At 43.8% G+C, this 19,375-nt stretch overlaps 1 protein-coding gene across 1 annotated transcript in view; it reads left to right on the top strand.

The window, feature by feature from the left end:
• LOC130121628 (netrin receptor UNC5D-like) overlaps nucleotides 1-19,375 on the top strand; it is a 155,354-nt gene that overhangs the window by 98,609 nt on the left and 37,370 nt on the right. The window contains 3 exon segments of the mRNA XM_056290469.1: nucleotides 1,467-1,631; nucleotides 2,715-2,747; nucleotides 12,798-12,983. Coding sequence (XP_056146444.1) covers nucleotides 1,467-1,631; nucleotides 2,715-2,747; nucleotides 12,798-12,983 — 384 coding nt within the window.

Genomic DNA, 19,375 nt, shown 5'->3' on the forward strand with positions numbered 1-19,375 from the left:
CCCTCTTTATAAGACTATCCCGGGAGAATAGTTGGCGTCTCCTGTTGTGGTTCGGGTAATAACATTTCAAGAATCTGCCATAAATGCAATGCATTCCTGATATTGGCTGTGGTTTGTGTCTGAAACCTAATAAAGTGGACCTCTGAGAATAAAAGAGAATATGTATGGGCAACACAAAAGCGTGGTGTCACAGACTGAAGAACCTCGGTAAGAGAGAAAGAAAGGGTGACGCTTAAATTGAGAGCGAAAGAGCAGAGGTGCAGGGCCAGTTATCAGAGCTGTTTTGTAATATTTGCTGTCCAACTGTATCTCTAGAAAAGCCTTCATTTGTGACTTCAGCCTCAGCACCAACGTGGAGAGGCAGTCAGAAAGTTATCAGGCGAGAGCAGTGTAATCCAAAAATAATCTCCTCCTTGTTGCCCAACAATTTCAAACTCAGAATATGTAAAGCCACACTGAGTCAAGGAAATTCTTTATGAGACATGAGACAGCACAAGCCTGTTTCATGCCATAGGCAATCATCAGCTGTCAATAAAGCTACTCGGGAAAGCACATAGCAAATTCAGAGGGCAGCTGGAACTCAAACCCGGATAGCCTGGACCACGGGCGACTGCACTAAGGAGTCCGACCTTGGCGGCACGGTGGCCCAGTGTTTAGTACTGTCACCTCACAGCAAAAAGGTCCTGGGTTCGAACCCTGTGGTTTTCCAACCTTGGGGCGGTCATGCCAGGTCGTCCTGTATGTGGAGTTTGCATGTTCTCCCTGTGTGTGGTGGGTTTCTCCGGGTGCTGCGGTTTCCCCCACCATCACGAAGACATGCATGTTAGGGTTCATAGGGTCTGTGTCCCTGACTGAGGCATGGCGAGACAAACTGGAGTTGGACCCCGGGCGCTGCACAGTGGCTGCTCACTGCTCCTAGCTACACAGTGAATTTCCCCACTGGGATTAATAAAGTATATAAAACACACACACAAAAGCAAGATTAGCATTTAGAAGTAAATTTTGAGAAACTTTGAAGCCGTTAGGATGGAGTGGAGAACTGAAGGAACACGACTCGAGAACAGTGTCTTCGTGTTACAAGTCACAGTAAAGAACTGCAGCCCCGTCCTCTTCTTGGGCAGGCTCCTTGGTTAAAAAAAGGGAGGCGAGTCATCAGTTGGTTTGTCTTTCAATGCTTGATCAAAAAGTTCCATGGAGCCATCATATGACCGAATTTAGGCTTCATGTTGGTTTCTTTAAAAAGTTAAAAAGAAGTTAACAAAGACTGGTTATTTAGGCTTTTCCACATTTGTATTGATACACTTTATCAATCTAATCCCATTTTCTACCTACAGTACGTATATGATTGTACAGCACGAGTGTGGTTGTACAAAGGCTGTGTGTGTGTATGTGTGTATACATAGAAGACATCATATCTCTGTGTATTTGTCAAACAATTACTTTTTTTTTGTATTTGTTCCCTCCAGTGGATGGTGGCTGGGGTGTGTGGAGTGAGTGGACAGTGTGTAGTGGAAACTGTGAGAGACAGCGAAGCAGACAGTGCACAGCTCCAGAGCCCAAACATGGAGGTCGTATCTGTGATGGGCCAACAGTGATGACAGATAACTGTACAGGGGGGCTGTGCACACAGAGTGAGTAGCATCACCACCTCTCTTACTGTTTGGCCATGAGACTGCGTAGCATCCTCTCAGCTGTTTTGTGTTCACTGACTAGAAGGTCATAAAGTCACTTTTCTTAATTTTTGATAGTTTGGACTTGATCATCATCTTTTTCATCATTATCATCGTCATCTTCATCATCAACATCACGATGATAATCTTTAACTCCTATTGTTACTAGATTTCTCCAGACATCATTAGGATAACATTACCATTACTGATAGCAGTGGAAAGAAATATCTTCTACTCAAAAATAGCACCTGTTTTACATTTTTTATATTTTTATTTTATATATACACACACACAGACACACACACACACACACACACACACACACATATATATATATATATATATACACATATATAATTTTTATATATATAATTATGACACAATATATTTTATGCATATATAATTTTTATATAATATAAATATTATATAATATTTTATATATGTAGTATATATATATTAGATTTTACTTTTTCCCCCTGTTTATCTCTGCTCTAGGGATGGAAGGGAGGGAGGGGATGCATATGCTTGGTTGTTTGTTTGTGTTATGTTTAAAAGAATTGCAAAACCCAATAAACAGATTAAAAAAATGCGGTTAAGTGTTTGGGAGGCAAACTCAGTCTGAATTTGGAATTGCTTCTTTAGCTAGATCTGCTTTCTCTTGTCTGTATTTTAGGCATATAATTCTATGAATTGCTACTGTATGTTTTGTTTTAGGTGCTCTTAATGTTTGCTTGTATGTTTGAAACACGGTGTTGCTGCTGTCTTGGCCAAAGCTCCCTTGAAAAAGAGATCTTGTGATCTCAATGGAACTGTTTAAATAATAATAATAATAATAAAATGGCACCTATTTTTGTCAATTTCACCATCTTCCAGCTATGGAGGATACATTTCAGAATGTTCACTTGGAAAGTCAGTGCATTGGCTTGTATCCACAAACACAGACATGGGTAGATGCACATGCAGTTAAATTCAAAGTCACAATGGCAAAGACACACAAGGGCAAAGTTTCCAGCTGTAACAAAGTTTGTGTCTGTGTCATTTCAGATCGAAAGTTGCTACACGATGCCAAGGCACAGGGTGAGTTCCTCCTTAATCTGCACCCCCTGCTACAGCATTACATGAATATTAGAGACTCCATAAATACCTTCCACACCTTTACCAGGAAAATCATAAATTTTTACTGGCTCGAAGGTGTCGGTTGAAGACTGTTTGATCATTATTTCACTGTTGCTTAAATTTATTCATAACTTAACTTTTTACAGCAGAGATAGTGATTTGCTGTCATCATTTTCCACCACTCCAACACTTCTCAGTAAACAAATACAGTATGTTGTCTTTTTCTTTCGTCCTGCCAATTGCCATAAGGTACATGCAATCCATTTTTTCAAGGTGTTTCACTGTGCTATTCAGATAGAGAGTAATGTGATTGACAATTACATTAATAAATTACATAAATCAACCATGCATTTAACAAATATACCAGAAATTACCCAATCCAGTGCAGTATTTATCTGGCTATCCATGCTGAACTGCTGCTTTTGCACCACTTTTAATATTCTGTAGAATTTTCCCATTTATGTGCCGATTAATATTTCTTAATATTGGGCTGAAATCGATTTACATGCCAACTGAACCGTCATCTTTCTGCTTTACAGCTGTGTATTTTTGTTTTTCCATAAAGGGGGAATGCTTCCTGCTAGCCAAAACTTGCAAAGCCCCCAATTAACCCGCTATTGTAGGTTTTAATGAAGCTTTGCATATTTTGTCAAATTTTCCTGCTTTGAGCTTCTGGCTACTTAGCAGGATTTCTCAGCAAGCCCTGTTTTGGTGCAGATCTCATTATCTTTCAAGAGCAAGCGAGCAGGCCTTTATTTCCTGCTCATTCTTCTTCTTTGAGAGTTGGATGCTGTAGAACTGTTGGGACCAGATAGAGCATAATCACTGCCGATGAGCTAATTTAATGAATTGGTTTTGTCACATTATCCCAGTGGAACAGTGAGTGCCTCCGAACACCAGAGCCAAGCAGCGTTTGGAATGACAGTCAGGTGCTGGCTTGATTATAATCGCCTTCCTTCTGAGGTTGCTCATTAGTAGCTTGAACACTGGGATGGAATGAGACAGAGTATTGGGATTCAGGGTAGAAAAGTAACAAAACAATAAAGTCACTCAAAGTTTGAAACCAAGGTACACTTGTCTCTTAAAAATCTTTGCTACGACACGGCTCAGAAGCTTAAAAAAAAAGGAGACCACACATGAATATAAAAACAAAATGAATTGTTTAAACTCTATAGAAATTTTAAAGAAATGTACAATGAGGTTTAGAGACCTGTGGCTGTTGTATGGTTGAGCACAAAAGAGAACCAAAGCCAAAATGCTTAAGTTTGGTTTCATAAACATCAGATTGTCTGCCAATGCCTTACTAATAAATGATTTCATTCCTCAACATAGTTTTGATGTGATTGGGTTATGTGAAACATGGCTGAAACCAAAAGTTTTCCTTCCCCACCCGACTATACTTATGCTCATGTAGCTTGGACAAATTAAAGAGGTGGGGGTGTTGCCGTAATATTTAAACCTATTTTCAATTTAATTTCTGAATTCAAATCTAAATTCCAATCTTTGGAGGCTCTTGTTCTACGTCCATCTCCCTTCGCCATGAACAGACTCGGCTCAGTCCAGATTGTGATACTCTATTGACGTCCTGGCCCTTACTCACTATTGAAGAATTTAGAGAATTTGTCTCAGGTCTTGTTACTCATTCTGATGAGATTCTAATTCTTGCTGATTTCAATATTCATCTGAATAAGGCTGCTGATCCTCTAAGTAAAGCCTTTCTGGCACTAACTGATACTTTTGGGTTCACTCAGTTTGTTCAAGAGTGGACTCTTTGCAGTGGTAACACCCTTGATTTGGTTTTATCTAAAGGGATAGCTGTTTCTGATCTGAGTGTCTTGCCAACCACATCTGCTGTTTCAGACTGTTTTCTCCTCAAATTTGAAGTATTATCGGCCTGTCCAGTTAATGTCAGCACAGATGTAATTGCCACTCGCCACGTTGGTACCTCTGCTGTAGCTGCATCTGGCCAGCAGCCAACTGAAGTCCTGGCTCCTTTCACTGTAGTGACTGACTGTTGAAAATTTCACTAGTGATTTAAATGTGGTCTTCTCAAGTCTCCTCCATTAAATTGCATCTCTCACTACCAGATCTAGGTGACTAAAGAGGCCTACACCCTGGTTTAATGATGAGACACGTGCTCTTAAGTGGGCCTGCAGGAGACTGGAGCGTAAATGGTGAAAATCAAAATTGGAAGTTTTTTACCTATCCTGGCACGAGTGTTTATTGAAATATAGGCGTTCTTTATCTACTGCAAAAGCAGCAATTCTCTCTCACTTAATCAATATTAATAAATATAATACCATATTTATTTGTAACATTCATTCTATTATCCAAACTGCTAATCCTGCTCTTAGGGAGGCGGGGATGCTGGAGCTTATCCCAGCAGTCATTGGGCGATGGGTGGGGAGACGCCCTGGACCGGCTGCTGGGCCATCACAGGGTCGTATTGTTGTACTACCACATGTCAACATTCACATCATATTTGGTGAACGTGACGTTACCTGAGGACTAATTGAATCTCGTCCCGACAGAAAGCCAAACCTCAATTTCCAAGGGACGTAACATCTTTTTGCCGGTCTATTTATTTATTGTGTTATGGTGGGTTTTAGATGAGGTACGGTAGGTTTGTATGCAGATGTTAAGTCTCTTCACTTCAGCTGAAACCTTCAAGGCTTTCTCCCCTTCTCGCATAGTGACTGTCCCTCAACGGAGGAGGCAATGAATCCGCTCATGGCATCATCGTCATCTATAATTCTACCGGGCGGAGGCCTTGAGTTTCTGATGAAGGTGATCCGGCTGACTCTGAACTCATAGTTGGGGATTCCTCTTTTAACGTCACTTGGGTCAATTGGGCAGGGCTCGGCTCAACGCCTTTCTTCTTGCCATCCAAGTGATTGCCGGAACCAGTGAAAGCTCTGAAACCCATATCCATGTCAGCGTAACTGCTTGGGTCTCCTTCTTTCTCTGTGGGTTCTTCTTGGTGTTGAGGCCTTCTTTCAGGTTCTTTGTAGCCCAATGGAGCATCAAAATCCACATTCATATCACGCTCAGTGATTGATACTGCTTATCTGTAACACTAACTAAATTTACTAAAAAGCAGCCATCTATTAGCTGCTCACCAGTCACGGCCCATGAGTTTCTAGAATTTTTCTGCAATAAGGTTGATGAGATCATAAACAAAATTAATTCAACTCCAGCTACTCCTGCAGATCCAGTCTTAGCAAATTCATATCTATATAGTGAGTCAATGATAGTCCCTGTTGTTACAGCTTTTGAAACTATATCTCTTGATACTTTGACTAAGCTCATGTCAGCTTCTAAACCAACTACTTGCCTACTTAACCCTTTACCAACAAAACTTTTTAAAGATCTCTGGCCTTTCCTGGGACCTACAATGCTAAAAATGGTTAATTCATCACTTACTACTGGCATTGTTCCCAGCAGCTTTAAGACAGTCAAACATCTACTTAAGAAACCGCAGCTTGAGCCAGGGTCTCTTAATAAATGTCGACCAGTCTCAAATCTCCCATTCTTTTCTAAAGTACTAGAGACAGTTGTGTATCAACAACTTTAAAAAAAAACCTATCTATATGAACCTTTTCAATTGGATTTCAGGGCCTGTCAGTCCACTGAAAATGCTCTGAGACCAGTCGTGAATGATCTTCTTCTAGCTATGGACTCTGATTCCACCTCTCTGCTTCTACTACTGGACCTCAGTCCAGCATTTGACACCACTGATCACTGTATACTATTAGACAGAATAAATTGTAATTTTGGTGGCTCTGGTTTAGCTCTCTCTTGGCTTAAGTCCTACTTATCTGGAAGAACACACTGTGTATGCTATAATATTATATCGAAATTCTCTGATGTTAAAAATGGCATACCTCAGTGCTCAGTTTTTGGCCCTTTGCTTTTCTCTCTTTATATTTCACCTCTTGGCCAAATTACACACAGTCTTGTAATACATTTCCATTGCTATATGATGATACTCAGTTGTAAGTGCCCATCCATACTGATGATCATACTCAAATGATTAATTTAGAGGCCTGCTTGGATGCTTCAAAAAAATGGATGTCACTAAATATCCTGCTTTTAAATTCAAATAAAACAGATGCTGGTTGTTGACACAGACACCAATTTGATCAAATAGCAGTGACGCTCGACTCTGTGATTTCACAGAGGGATATTTTTGCTTGACATAGTTTCAAATAGCTTGTGAGGAGACATTCTCCCATGAATCCATCTGTGAGGGCATCCTTCACTAGCACCATCGTAGGAGGATGAGCCAGAGCTTTACACAGCACCCGAGGACTGACTGGCTTGTTTTCCTCAAATGTCTTCCCAATGCTGTCTTGCACGTCCACTGAAGAGGGAATAACTATCAAGGACTGTTGTGACCTTTTTTTTTGGAGGCATTAGCAAGGAAAACAAAGAAGAAAATGAAGTTTAAAGTCTAATTTTAATGCAGGTTGTATCTGCCTTATGTCCTCCAATACCAATGTGTTGCCTATCATACTTAGGCTCATTTTTTTTCAACAATGCCTTTTGTTTCCTCAACTTCCTCATTTAGTATTTTATCTATTTCCTGCTTGACATTTCTAATCTGGTGTATAATAGAGGATTCTTTATTAACATTATGTACTTGTTCTAAATCTCAGTTTTTCCTGTAGTCTTGACAGTCCGTGTGCTTTTATCTTTTTCAACATAGCTGTCCTGGCTATGATCTTCCCCCTGAGGACAGCTTTGGCAGTATCCCATAATATAGTAGGGTTTACCTCACCATTATCATTGTCCTGTAGATGTACGCCTAAGTCTGTCTCCACTGAACTTCTGAGGGTGGGTTTGTTCAACATGCCTGTGTTTAGCCTCCATAATTCTGTCCGCTGCCTACCATCTAAATGTAATATTAAATATACCCCTGAGTGGTCTGAGAGCAATCTCTGGCCTATCCTACAGTCCTTCAGTCTGTGCAAATCCCTGTTATACATGAAGAAATAACCTATTCTTGAAAAGAATGTGTGTCGCGCAGAGTAAAAAGTGTATCCTGGGTCTGATCTACGCATGGACCCCCATGCATCGACTAGTCCCAGGTTTTTCCAATATCTTGTTTATACAATTTTCAGTATGATTCCTTCTCTTTTCCTATTGGTTGTATCTAGTAAAGGGTTAAGAAGCATATTAAAGTCTCCTGCACAAATAAGGGTCCCATATGTTTCTGATGCAATCAAGTCAAATACTTTTTTTTTTATAAAAGGACATATCACTCCCAGGAGGGGCATACACATTAAATAGCGTCACCTCTTTCTGATCTATGTTCCCCTTTATCAGAACGAATCTGCCCTCTTTATCGCTTATCTCAGATATGAATTCAAACCAAACTGAATTGAAATCAGTATGGCCAACCCCCCCCCTTTCTTTTTTTTTACCATTTTTTACCATGATGAGAAGTATGTTCCTAAAGCCAATGTGTTTTAAGTTTTTCATGTTCAGTACCAAAGTGTTGTGTTGGTTATCATTTTACTTCTTTTGATCGGATTATGTAGCCCATTTACATTTAATGAGATTATGTTACGATGTGGGTAAGACACTCATTTTACTCTCAGACATTTTCACTTGTGACATCTGAGACCTCAACAAATAAACAGGCTAGACTAAAACAAGAAAACTCGAAGAACTATAATGCAAAACATAGAACTGGGCTTCCAGCTGGAAAGGTGCCGTGTATCACTTCCATATGCAAGATAACAGGTGAAAACTGGGAGCTTGACAGTTTTGATAATCTGTCAGACATATGGGATGGGGAGGCAGGACTTTCACACAGCTCCGTGATTACTTTTCTAAAAAGATAAAAGGTTCCAATCCAAGAGAGATTCCAGCTGTTATTCTTGTATTTATTGATGCATTTTACTCAGAAAGCAGCAAACAGCTTATAAGTCAGCTGTGCTACGGCATCACATCACTGAATAAGGACTCCACAGACTATGTGAAACAACGATGGGGAAAAGAGCTGGACACTGAAATAACTGAGGACATGTGGTTGGACGCCTGGAAAATGCAATCGTCCCCCACCAACTCCCGGACCTGGAGAGACTTCTGCTGGAAAAACCTGATTCGCTTTTTTTATCAGCCCTAAACAGAAGTCCAAACAAACCGGCACTCAGCTGAGCTGTTGGAGTGGATGTGGAGGAGTCGTGGTTGATCACGCTCATGTTTTTTGGGTCGTGTCCCTCCAGTCAGACTTTTTGGAAGGAAGTATCAGTGATCATCTCAAAAACCCTGGGTCTCAGCATCAGGACTACATTCCCATCTTTGCATCTTGGACATATCCGTGATGGATGAAGTACAACTGATGTCTGTCTTTTGAAGGCCATTACAAAACACTGGCTTCAGAAAAACAGTCCTACTATTGGACTCTTTATCAGTATTGTCAAAACAATTACATCTTTCAGAAAAGATGACTTGCTCTGTTCGGCTCCAAAAAGAACTGGGGGAAAAATGGTGGGAAATTATGTTTTTGTTTGGCCAGTGTGAAGAATAGCTCATACTTATTGTGAGTATACTGTACATGAGACTTTCTAGTTCAGTGGTTTCTTCATCATCCCATGACCTCCCGTTTTTTCTGTTCTTTTTTACTGTTTGTTTCTTGTTCTTCTTGTAATGAGGAAAATACTCAAAAAGTGTTGGGCGTCGGTGGCGTAGTGGTCTATTCCCTTCCCTACCAACACAGGGATTGGCGGTTTGAATCCCTGTGTTACCTCCGGCTTGGTCGGGCCTCCCTACAGACACAATTGCCCGTGTCTGCGGCTGGGAAGCCGGATGTGGGTATGTGTCCTGGTCGCTGCACTAGCGCCTCCTCTGGTCGGTTGGGGCGCCTGTTCAGGGGGGGGGGGCAGCGTGATCCTCCCACGCGCTGCGTCCCCCCTGGTGAAACTCCTCACTGTCAGGTGAAAAGAAGCAGCTGGCGACTCCACATGTATCGGAGGAGGCACGTGGTAGTCTGCAACCCTTCCCGGATCGGCAGAGGGGGGTGGAGCAGCGCCCGGGACGGGTAATTGGCTGGATACAATTGGGGAGAAAAAGGGAGAGAAAAAAATCCCCCCAAAAAAAGAAAAGAGGTAAAAAAAACAAAAAAACAACAATGCCTTTTGTTGCTCAAAAGTTAAACCAATGGCACCAGGGGAAGCGATTGGAGTCACAGGCAGAGTCTTTAACACTTCTAAGCAAACTTGGCCTTCCAAGTGGCCTTAAAACGTACCCTCACTTGAGACCGATTTAACTCCGCGCAGTAGTTCTGCTATTCGAACCAGCTGTCCTCTGGTGCACTGATTGAAAAGTTTTTCATGTTGGGACTTTAAGTTGTTTACATTTGCCAGCATGACTAAAACTTACTGATACAATAAAGCTCTTCTCACCAACTGGCCTCCAAGGAATGAAGCTACAAACTTGAAAATATCATCAAGGATAAACAATCAATGAAACTTCTTTTTTTATATATTTATTTCTGATTTTTTCCCTTTTCCTCCCAATTTAGTGGCCAATCGATCCCTATGATAGTTCAAACACCCACCCTCATACTGCACGTGTTCGCCAACTGCGTCTCTCCGGCCGGCAGTCTCGAAGGAGACGCCTCGCCGCTTTTGTGACAAAGCAAATCCAGGCCGCACCACTGCTTTCTCCGAGACGCAATCATGTGATGAACACAAGCCGACTCCGCCCCCCTCCCGAAGACAGCGTTGCCAATGATTGCTACTTCATCGAGTCCGGCCATAGTCGGGTCTGACGAGACCGGGGCACGAACCCCGGCCCCCAGTGGGCGACCCCATCGACACAAAGCCGATGCTTAGACCGCTACACCACCGTGGACCCCTAAAAAAACCACAAAAAAAACTACTACTTCTGAATGTCTGTATGCATGCTCAATAATCCAAAAGTCCAACAAACACCGCGTCTTAGTTGCTTTCAAACCCCAAAACATGATGCTCCAGAAATTGGCTCACGCTGAGGATCAGATCCCCTGGCACAAACAGAACAGTATAGTCTATCTTGTTAAGTGCCAGGAGGATTGCCGTGACTTGTACATTGGGGGAACCAAACCGACGCAGGCCAAGAGTATGGCACAACACAGGAGAGCTAGCACGTCAGGCCAGGACTCCACAGTCTACACCATCTACAGGCCGGTGGGCCACTCTTTCAAGAATGAGGATATGCGCCTCCTTGATAGGGAGGAACGCTGGTTTGAATGGGCAGTCAAAGAGGCCATCTATGTGAAGAGGGAACGACCATCCCTGAACTGAAGGGGGTAGTGGGGTCTAAGAGTACATCTGTTGCCATCTTGCAATGCTATGATTGCAACTATTCTCCATCCATCCATCCATCCATCCATTATGTGAACCGCTTCTCCTGCTCTCAGGGTTGCGGGGATGCTGGAGCCTATTCCAGCAGTCATTGGGCGACAGGTGGGGAGACACCCTGGACAGGCCGCTAGGCTATCACAGGGCGGACACATACATATTCGTACCTAGGGACAATTTAGTACGGCCGATTCAGCTGACCTACATGTCTTTGGACTGTGGGAGGAAACCGGAGCCCCCGGCAGAAACCCAAACAGACACGGGGAGAACTCCACACATAGGACGACTCGGGATGACCCGCCAAGGTTGGACTACCCCGGGGCTCGAACCCAGAACCCTCTTGCTGTGAGGCGACTGTGCTAACCCCTGTGCCACCGTGCTGCCCAACTACCCCTCAGTCCTCTGTGAATAATACACATAGCCATTGGCCATGGCAATTTACATATGAAACCAGTCTTTGTTTTCGGTCGTTATACCACTGCATTGTATATAAGGGTGGGGACACCTGCAGTCAGGTGAGGCTGAAGAGGTCACTTAGATGATGATGACACGTTTCTCTCAATAAGCGTCGTGTCCAGATGAACTGATTCACCTTTTTGTGACATCATTTCTGAAGTGGTGGCATCCTTCAGTAGAAGGGGGAGGGGAAATAAAAGAAAGGGAGTACTCTGCTCTGGCTGATGCTGAATGTGGGAAATTGATGAAAGATAAGAGACAAACTGCTTAAAAACTTCGTTGAAGTCTGGTCCCATTACAGACCGAGAAACATTCACCCCAGTGAGAAACAAAGTAATACAGACTGCATGAAAGGCCAAAGCAAATGTCTTTATGGACACTGTTGAAGGTGCGTGTGTGTCATTCTTGGCCTATGTCTTTTTTCACATAATGATAGACGGAGTCTTCATCTCACTGCATGTTGTACTTTGTATTTCTGTGCATGTGACAAATAAAGTACTTGAACTTGAAAAAGGAATGGACAGTTTTTGTTTTTTTTTGTTTTTTGGCCAGATCTTAACAAATCAATTGGTAGACAAAACAAGCAGAACAAAGAATTAGAACTCAAAAAGACAGCAGTCACACATCGGAGAGAGAGAGAAGGATATAACATTGAAACAGCATAACAAAATTATATGCATTTGCAAGATATATATAAAAGGACGGCACGGTGGCGGCACAGTGGTTAGCGCGGTTACCTCGCAGCGAGAAGGTCCTGGGTTCGAGCCCCGGGGTAGTTCAACCTTGGGGGTCGTCCCGGGTCGTCCTCTGTGTGGAGTTTGCATGGTCTCCCCTTGTCTGCGTGGGTTTCCTCCCACAGTCCAAAGACATGTAGGTCAGGTGAATCGGCCATACTAAATTGTCCCTAGGAATGAATGGTTGTGTGTGTGTGTGTGTGTGTCGGCCCTGTGATGGCCTGGTGGCCTGTCCAGGGTGTCTCCCCACCTGCCGCCCAATGACTGCTGGGATAGGATCCAGCATCCCCGCGACCCTGAGGGCAGGAGAAGCGGTTTGGATAATGGATGGATGGAAGACATATAAAAAGAAGATGTGACGAGCGGGATGCCAGGCAGTGTCCAGGTGATGACCACCATCACCATGGAAACATTTTTATCTCTCTCTCTCTCTCTCTCTCTGTCTTGCTTCCTCGCTCACTCTTTTTCAGGTGTGGAGACCAGCAGTGATTGGGCCCTGTATTCAGGCCTGGCTGCTGGGGTGGTGACAGTGGTGGTGTTGATCATCGCTGTCGCGCTGTACCGAAAGAACCAGAGTGAGTATGGTGTTGATGTCATCGACTCCTCCGCCCTCACTGGAGGCTTTCAGTCTTTTAGCTTCAAGACCTCTCACCAAGGTAAGCCAAACACACACACACACACACACACTGTTGCTTAAAGCTGCATCAATTAGTGTCTTGGTGCATGCTCAGTAATCCTGGGGTAGAACCCCTGCATTAATTAGGAAACTAACTTAACATATTTTAGTGCCGTAGTCATAGTGTAGATTTTAGGTGTGGTTACGAAGGCAACTTGGTAGTTTCTAGTTTTAAAATGACCATGGGCGGTCAAGTTGACGGCTGTTTTTTAAACTCTGTATTCTGTCAAGATGAAATACCCAATAGAAATATTGATGCAGCTGGTCTATTGTGGCAGTGACAGTACTGATCGTTTGTTGCCTATTGAAGGATGAAATAAAACTCATGATTAATCACTGTCTAATTATGGAGCTTTGAAACAAAATAGGGTTAAAATCTTACTTCTGGACATGTTAAAACTAACCTTAGACTCGCCAATTGCAAATTAACAGTCGTGGATGCAAACAGCATTTTATCAGATTTACATGTATTTACATTTTTCATGATTCATTTCATTTTCATCACCAAAGTGTTTAACAAAGTTTTTGTGGTATAACTTGGTGATAAAGTAGGACCGATTTACTCAGACAGACGCGCATTGTTGCATCATATCCGCCACCATAGAAACAAGTGTATCAACATATATACGTGAACAACATCAAACCTCGCTTCTTCATGTTTGTGATAAGGTCACGTCACCAAAAAAAAAAAAAAGTCAGTTGGGTTCTTCTCATAAAACAATCTTTAAATTCCCTTGGAAAGTTCTGTACACTAATATAAAGGAAGCCAGTCAAATTGCTTTTTCTAAAGCAGCCCCTTTCTGTTTACTTGGCCAGCTCCCCAATAAATCCCCAACTAATGCCCTGGCAGCTAAACAAAACAGAGATGTGCGAATATAGCCTTATACCTCACTGGAGCTGACTTGGTGATTATACAATACAGTGATAGAATTCAATCAAAGAACCAGACGCCCTTATCTAAATCCATTCTTCCAGTAGTTAGTGTAAGTAACGGTGGGTTTGGTTCTGAAGACCAAAACGACAAAATGTAATTGCTTTCTGAAATGCTTGTAGATTTAGCAAAAGGTTATTCTCACTCTTTTCAAGTGTTCAAGATAAGTAGACATGGTTTTTACTGTAGACGTTGTACCAGACCATTGTGGTGAAGAAGGAGCTGAGCCGGAAGGCAAAGCTCTCAATTTACCAGTCAATCTTCGTTCCAACCCTCACCTATGGTTATGAGCTTTGGGTAGTGACCAAAAGGGTGAGATCGTGAATACAAGCGGCTGAAATGAGTTTCCTCCATAGGGTGTCTGGGCTCAGCCTTAGAGATAGGGTGAAGAGCTCGGACATCCGCAGGGAGCTCGGAGTAGAGCCGCTGCTCTTTCGCATCAAAAGGAGCCAGTTCAGATGGTTCGGGCATCTGATTAGGATGCCTCCTTTGTTGCCTTGCTTTGGAGGTTTACCGAGCACGGCCAACTGGAAGGAGACCCTGGGGTAGACCCAGTACTTGCTGGAGGGACTACATGTCCTATCTGGCCTGGGAACGCCTTGGGATCCCCCAGGAGTAGCCGGGGGGCGTTGCTGGGGAGCGGGACGTCTGGAGTGCCCAACTTAGCTTGCTGCGACCCGACCCCGGAAAAGCAGCTGAAGATGAGATGAGATGAGATTTTTACTGCTCGCCAACTCCAAGAAAAAGCCCAGGAACCGAATCAACCATTGTACATGGCCTTCATAGACTTAACCAAAGCTTTTGATTCCGTAAACCGCCAGACCCTCGGGCTAGTTCTGTCTAAAATACGCTGCCCTGACAAATATATCAGAGTACTACCACTACTACATGATAATATGTTAGCTAAAGTACTCAGCAGTTATGGAGATGAGACAGAGTCCTTCAAGGTCCACACAGAAGTTAAACAATGCTGTGTCACTGCCCCAACCCTGTTCTCTGTCTTCATTGCCACCATCCTCCACCTCACAGGTCCCAATCTGCCTCAGGGAGCCAAAATCATGTACAGGACTGGTGAGAATCTTCTGAATGTTAACAGATTCAGGGCTAAAGGTAAAACCACCGCCACATCCATCACAAAGCTGCAGTACGCTGATGACAACGCCTTAGTGTCCCTCGTAGAAGAGAAACTACAGAACATGTCGGACGCCTTTGCAAAGGCATGCAAGCTGTTTGGCCTGGCCATCAACATATCCTCTACCAACCCCCACCCAACAGAAATATGCCTGCTGTGCCCCCATCCACCTCTGTAGACAGCATCAGACTCTAAAATGTGGAACAGTTCCCATATTTTCGCGGCTTTCTGTTCTCCAAAACCAACATTGACATTGAAATACACCATTGTCTCAGATGTGCCAGCCAAGCCTTCTCAGGATTGAGTCAAAGGGTCAGACCAGAAGAAATTCTGGTGTCCAAAGCAGTAGCGCTGCCCACCTTACTGTATGGGTCAGAAACCTGGACCACATGTAGCAGGCACCTGAAGGCAATCAAGGCATACCAACAGTGATGCCTCAGGAAGATTCTTAAGATAAGCTGGGAGGAGAAATAAACCAACTTCAGTGTCCTCGAGGAGGCCAACATGCCTACTATAACTGCCACTATCGCACAACGTCAGCTGAAATGGACTGGACATGTCCTCCGCATGTCTGACTCTCGCCTCCGAAACAAGTCCTCTACTCTCAGCTCGTGGCAGGATGCCGTGCCCCAGGAGGACAAAAGAAGCAATATAAAGATAACATCAAGGCCCACATCAAAAGGTTTGGCATCGACCTTAGCACCTGGTAACAAGTAGTAAAAAACAGGGAGGCCTGGAGACTGGCTGTCCATGAGGGAGTTGGGTGCTACAACCATGACCTCCACTGTGCTGCTGAAAACAAGTGCAGATTCAGAAAGGAGCGAGATACCAGAAAGGCCCCAAACCACATCCTCAACCACTCCTTCACACCCTTGCCCAAATTGCCCCAACATAGGATCTATAATTGGCCTCTATGCCCACCTGAAGACCCACAAGGACCTAGAAGGAGGACGACCATACTCGACCCCGAGTGACCACCGATGATAGTGGGGCGGCATGGCTCAGGAGATAGAGCAGGTCATCTAGTAATCAAAAGGTCACTAGTTTGATCTCCGGCTCCTCCGGAGAGCATGTCGAAGTGTCGTTGATCAAGACACTGAACCCCTAACTACTCCTGATGAGCAGGTTGACGCCTTGCATGGCAGCCTCCGCCTTAAGTGTATGAATGTGTGTGTGAATGGGTGAATGTGAGGCATACATTTTAAAGTGCTTTGAGTACTCAGTAGACTAGAAAAGGACTCTATAAATGCAGTCCATTTACCATTTATAGTGAACATCACATGTTCAGAATTTTTCAGTAATGAAAGATAACTTATTTATTTATACACTACTATTTTTGTATAAAATAACATAGGTTACAGTCATCAATATTACAATTGAATTTTGATTAGATTCAGTGGGGACAAAAGTGTATTAGTCCAATGATTTTTCTTCTTTTTTATTTTTTATCTAGCCCTAGAATGGAAAATGTGTGGTCTTTTGCCACCAAAAATAAGGTAGAAACAACAGAGCTCAAAAGTGTGGTGCATCAATCCAGAGAGAGAGAACCATATTATTCACAAAGCTGACATTTTGGGTCACCGCAGCAGCATTTCCCAGCAGGGAGTGATAAAGTGCATTTTGATAACCCAGAATGAGACATAAAAAGATCTAGTATTGTTCTCTGCTACCCCTGGTACAACAGATAATAAAGCCACACCTTTATACAGCAGATTCATAAGTTGCCCTTTTTAGTCACGCCACGCTAGTATCTTAGTTACACATTAAAAGGCCATACAAATGCCTTTGCTTATATTTATTCAGAATCTCTACATAGTAATCAGATGCCTCAGTGAGTCAACGCTTATGTGATGACTGATCGCTCCATCCCACACACAAATTTGTCACTTACATCTTGGTTGTTATTAGTACAGACCAGAAACTTGGTGTTTGCTCAACTGTGTCTTTCTTGTTGAAATCAGTTTGTTGAGTAAATAATTGCACCTTACAAAGAAGCGTATCTCATTCGTCGTCATATGTAGTCATGCACTCTGGATACAGAATTAAATGTACAAAAACAGCCAAATGCTCCCAGTGTTTGATGAACCTGTGACGATCTGGCCTCACATCTGAGATTCCCCATCTGTTATCCAACAACCGAACTTTTGAGCGTGACTTCTTTGTTGATTTTCTTGCGGCTTCATTGGGTTATTTTGTGCCTTGGGTATATTTTGTCTTTGTTGCCGTTTGTCTCGTTACGTCTATACTAAACAGTCATTAAAGTCAGAACTTGTAAAATAAATAAAGACAGTGTCATAGATGTGAGGCACTCTTCTCATTGAGTCTAAGCGAGTAAAGGCTCGGTGAATACAGTATGTGATCACTAGACTTAGCACCTGTGTTCATCAGAGACCTGGAAAAAAGTGCTCCCTTAATTTTTGCAATGGTTTCTCAGGGAAAGTTGTGGTTTGAGTGCTCACGACCCCTAGTGTGCGAACCTGACCACTTTTTAAAGCCCAAACTCATGAGCAGTGCACCTCTCTACAAATTCAAATATGCATGCTCTTTTATGTGCAAATGTGCTTCCTCTTTTTTTTTAAACAAACAGATGTGAAACTTGGAGATGGAAATCTGCATGCCGAGATCACAATTTAGCAAGAAATTTATTTTCATGTTGAAGACATCATGACAGTTGTTATTTGGAGATCAATGCGTCCCACCGACCATAATGTGACATTTAAACCAGATATAGATCTGGTCTGTACTGTAACGATCTGGCATGGAAGAATGAGAGAGAGAGATCCCTTTGTCGCAACTCTCATGTCCCATACACCGCACAACCATGAAAGTGCTGTTTAATTTTAACACACCATCAGAACCAAACAGAACTGATGGGAGAGGAGAGGCAAGAGGCAAGGGTTCATTTAGAATGGCAGCTCCTGGGTCCCATACACCGCACGACCCCAGGTGTGCTCCTTTATTCTGCCCCTCCCCAACGGTTGCCAAACAATGGCTTCCAGTAACAAGGTCATTATCGAACATGAAAGTCGTAGTCACGGTCCTACAGTCAGTCAGTCAGTCAGTAAAATGGCCGTCAACCCAGTCCGAGTCGAACGTCCAAACAACAACACCGTAACCAGAACATCATTTAAACACATAAATCAACAATTTCAACAAACACCAACAGTCCCATGAGCCCCTGCTCTCCCCCAGCACGGAGCCACTGACAGTCAGAGTGACTGCCTTCCCCGGTCGCTACATAGCTCCCACCTGAGGGGTCAGTTGTCCTCGATGACCCCATCACCCAAGACAACAGGTGAAGAAATAGTTCCTCAAATGTCCAGCGTCAAAACAACGTCTGTCAAGGGCCCTCTTCTGCCGCACTCCACAGCCGGCCTGAGCCTGGCAGGTGCAGGAGTCGCAGCAGTGCGCATGCAGCTCCGTGTCGTGTCGACAGCTGGGCCAGTAGAACCGTCCCCAGAGGTGGTGGAGGGTCTTGCTGCTCTGCTGGGGCTAGATTGAGGAGCACCTGCAAGAACTTTCCCTCTAATGCCAGAGCCAGGTGGATGACATTCTCCTCATTACATCATCCTTTATGCCATGCCGGCAATTGCACTTGCGAGAGGTATGGCTCTATCAGCATCCTCCCATTGTACTTGGGCAGCTTGGCTGGTGTTATAGGTGCCGCATCTCTGTTGCTAACTAGGAGGCGATCGGCGGCAGCAGGCAGTGTGCGTTCTCCGGCGCTGGTCCTCTGGGCCTCCTGGGGGCAATCAGTGGCAGCAGGCAGCATGCGCTCCTGGCCCTGGTCCTCCTGGCCTCAAGGGGGCGATCGACAGTGGTGGGAAGCTGCTCTCCGGGTCTGGTCCTCCTGACCTATAGGGGGCAATCAACGGCAGTGGGAAGCATTCACACCCAGGTGCTGGTCCTCTGGGCTTCCAGGGGACGGTGGAGCCACAGTGCACTGGAGCCATTATGTTGGGCTGGAAAACTTCCATCTCTGGCGGGCTCCATCTTTTGCCACACCAGGTTTTCGGGGCGCCAAAGGGTCTGCGCTATGTCCCGTCCAGTCTCTGGATCTCCCTCTCCATTTTTCACCTCAATCCCACTTCTGACACCAATGTGGCGAACTGGCGTGGAAGAATGAGAGATAGAGAGCTCTGCCTCTTGACTCTTCCATGCCGGCTCGCCACAATACTCTCAAAAAGCCATTTCAGCTTGTCTCAAAGATGATTAATTAAAACACCAATGTCTTTACCTGATCTGAGCTCTGGCGTATACTCAGCTATCATGATACACTTGTTTTGTACTGTTCTTGTGTTAATGTATT

Source organism: Lampris incognitus, chromosome 12 (genome assembly GCF_029633865.1).
Source record: "Lampris incognitus isolate fLamInc1 chromosome 12, fLamInc1.hap2, whole genome shotgun sequence".
NCBI lineage: Eukaryota > Metazoa > Chordata > Actinopteri > Lampriformes > Lampridae > Lampris > Lampris incognitus.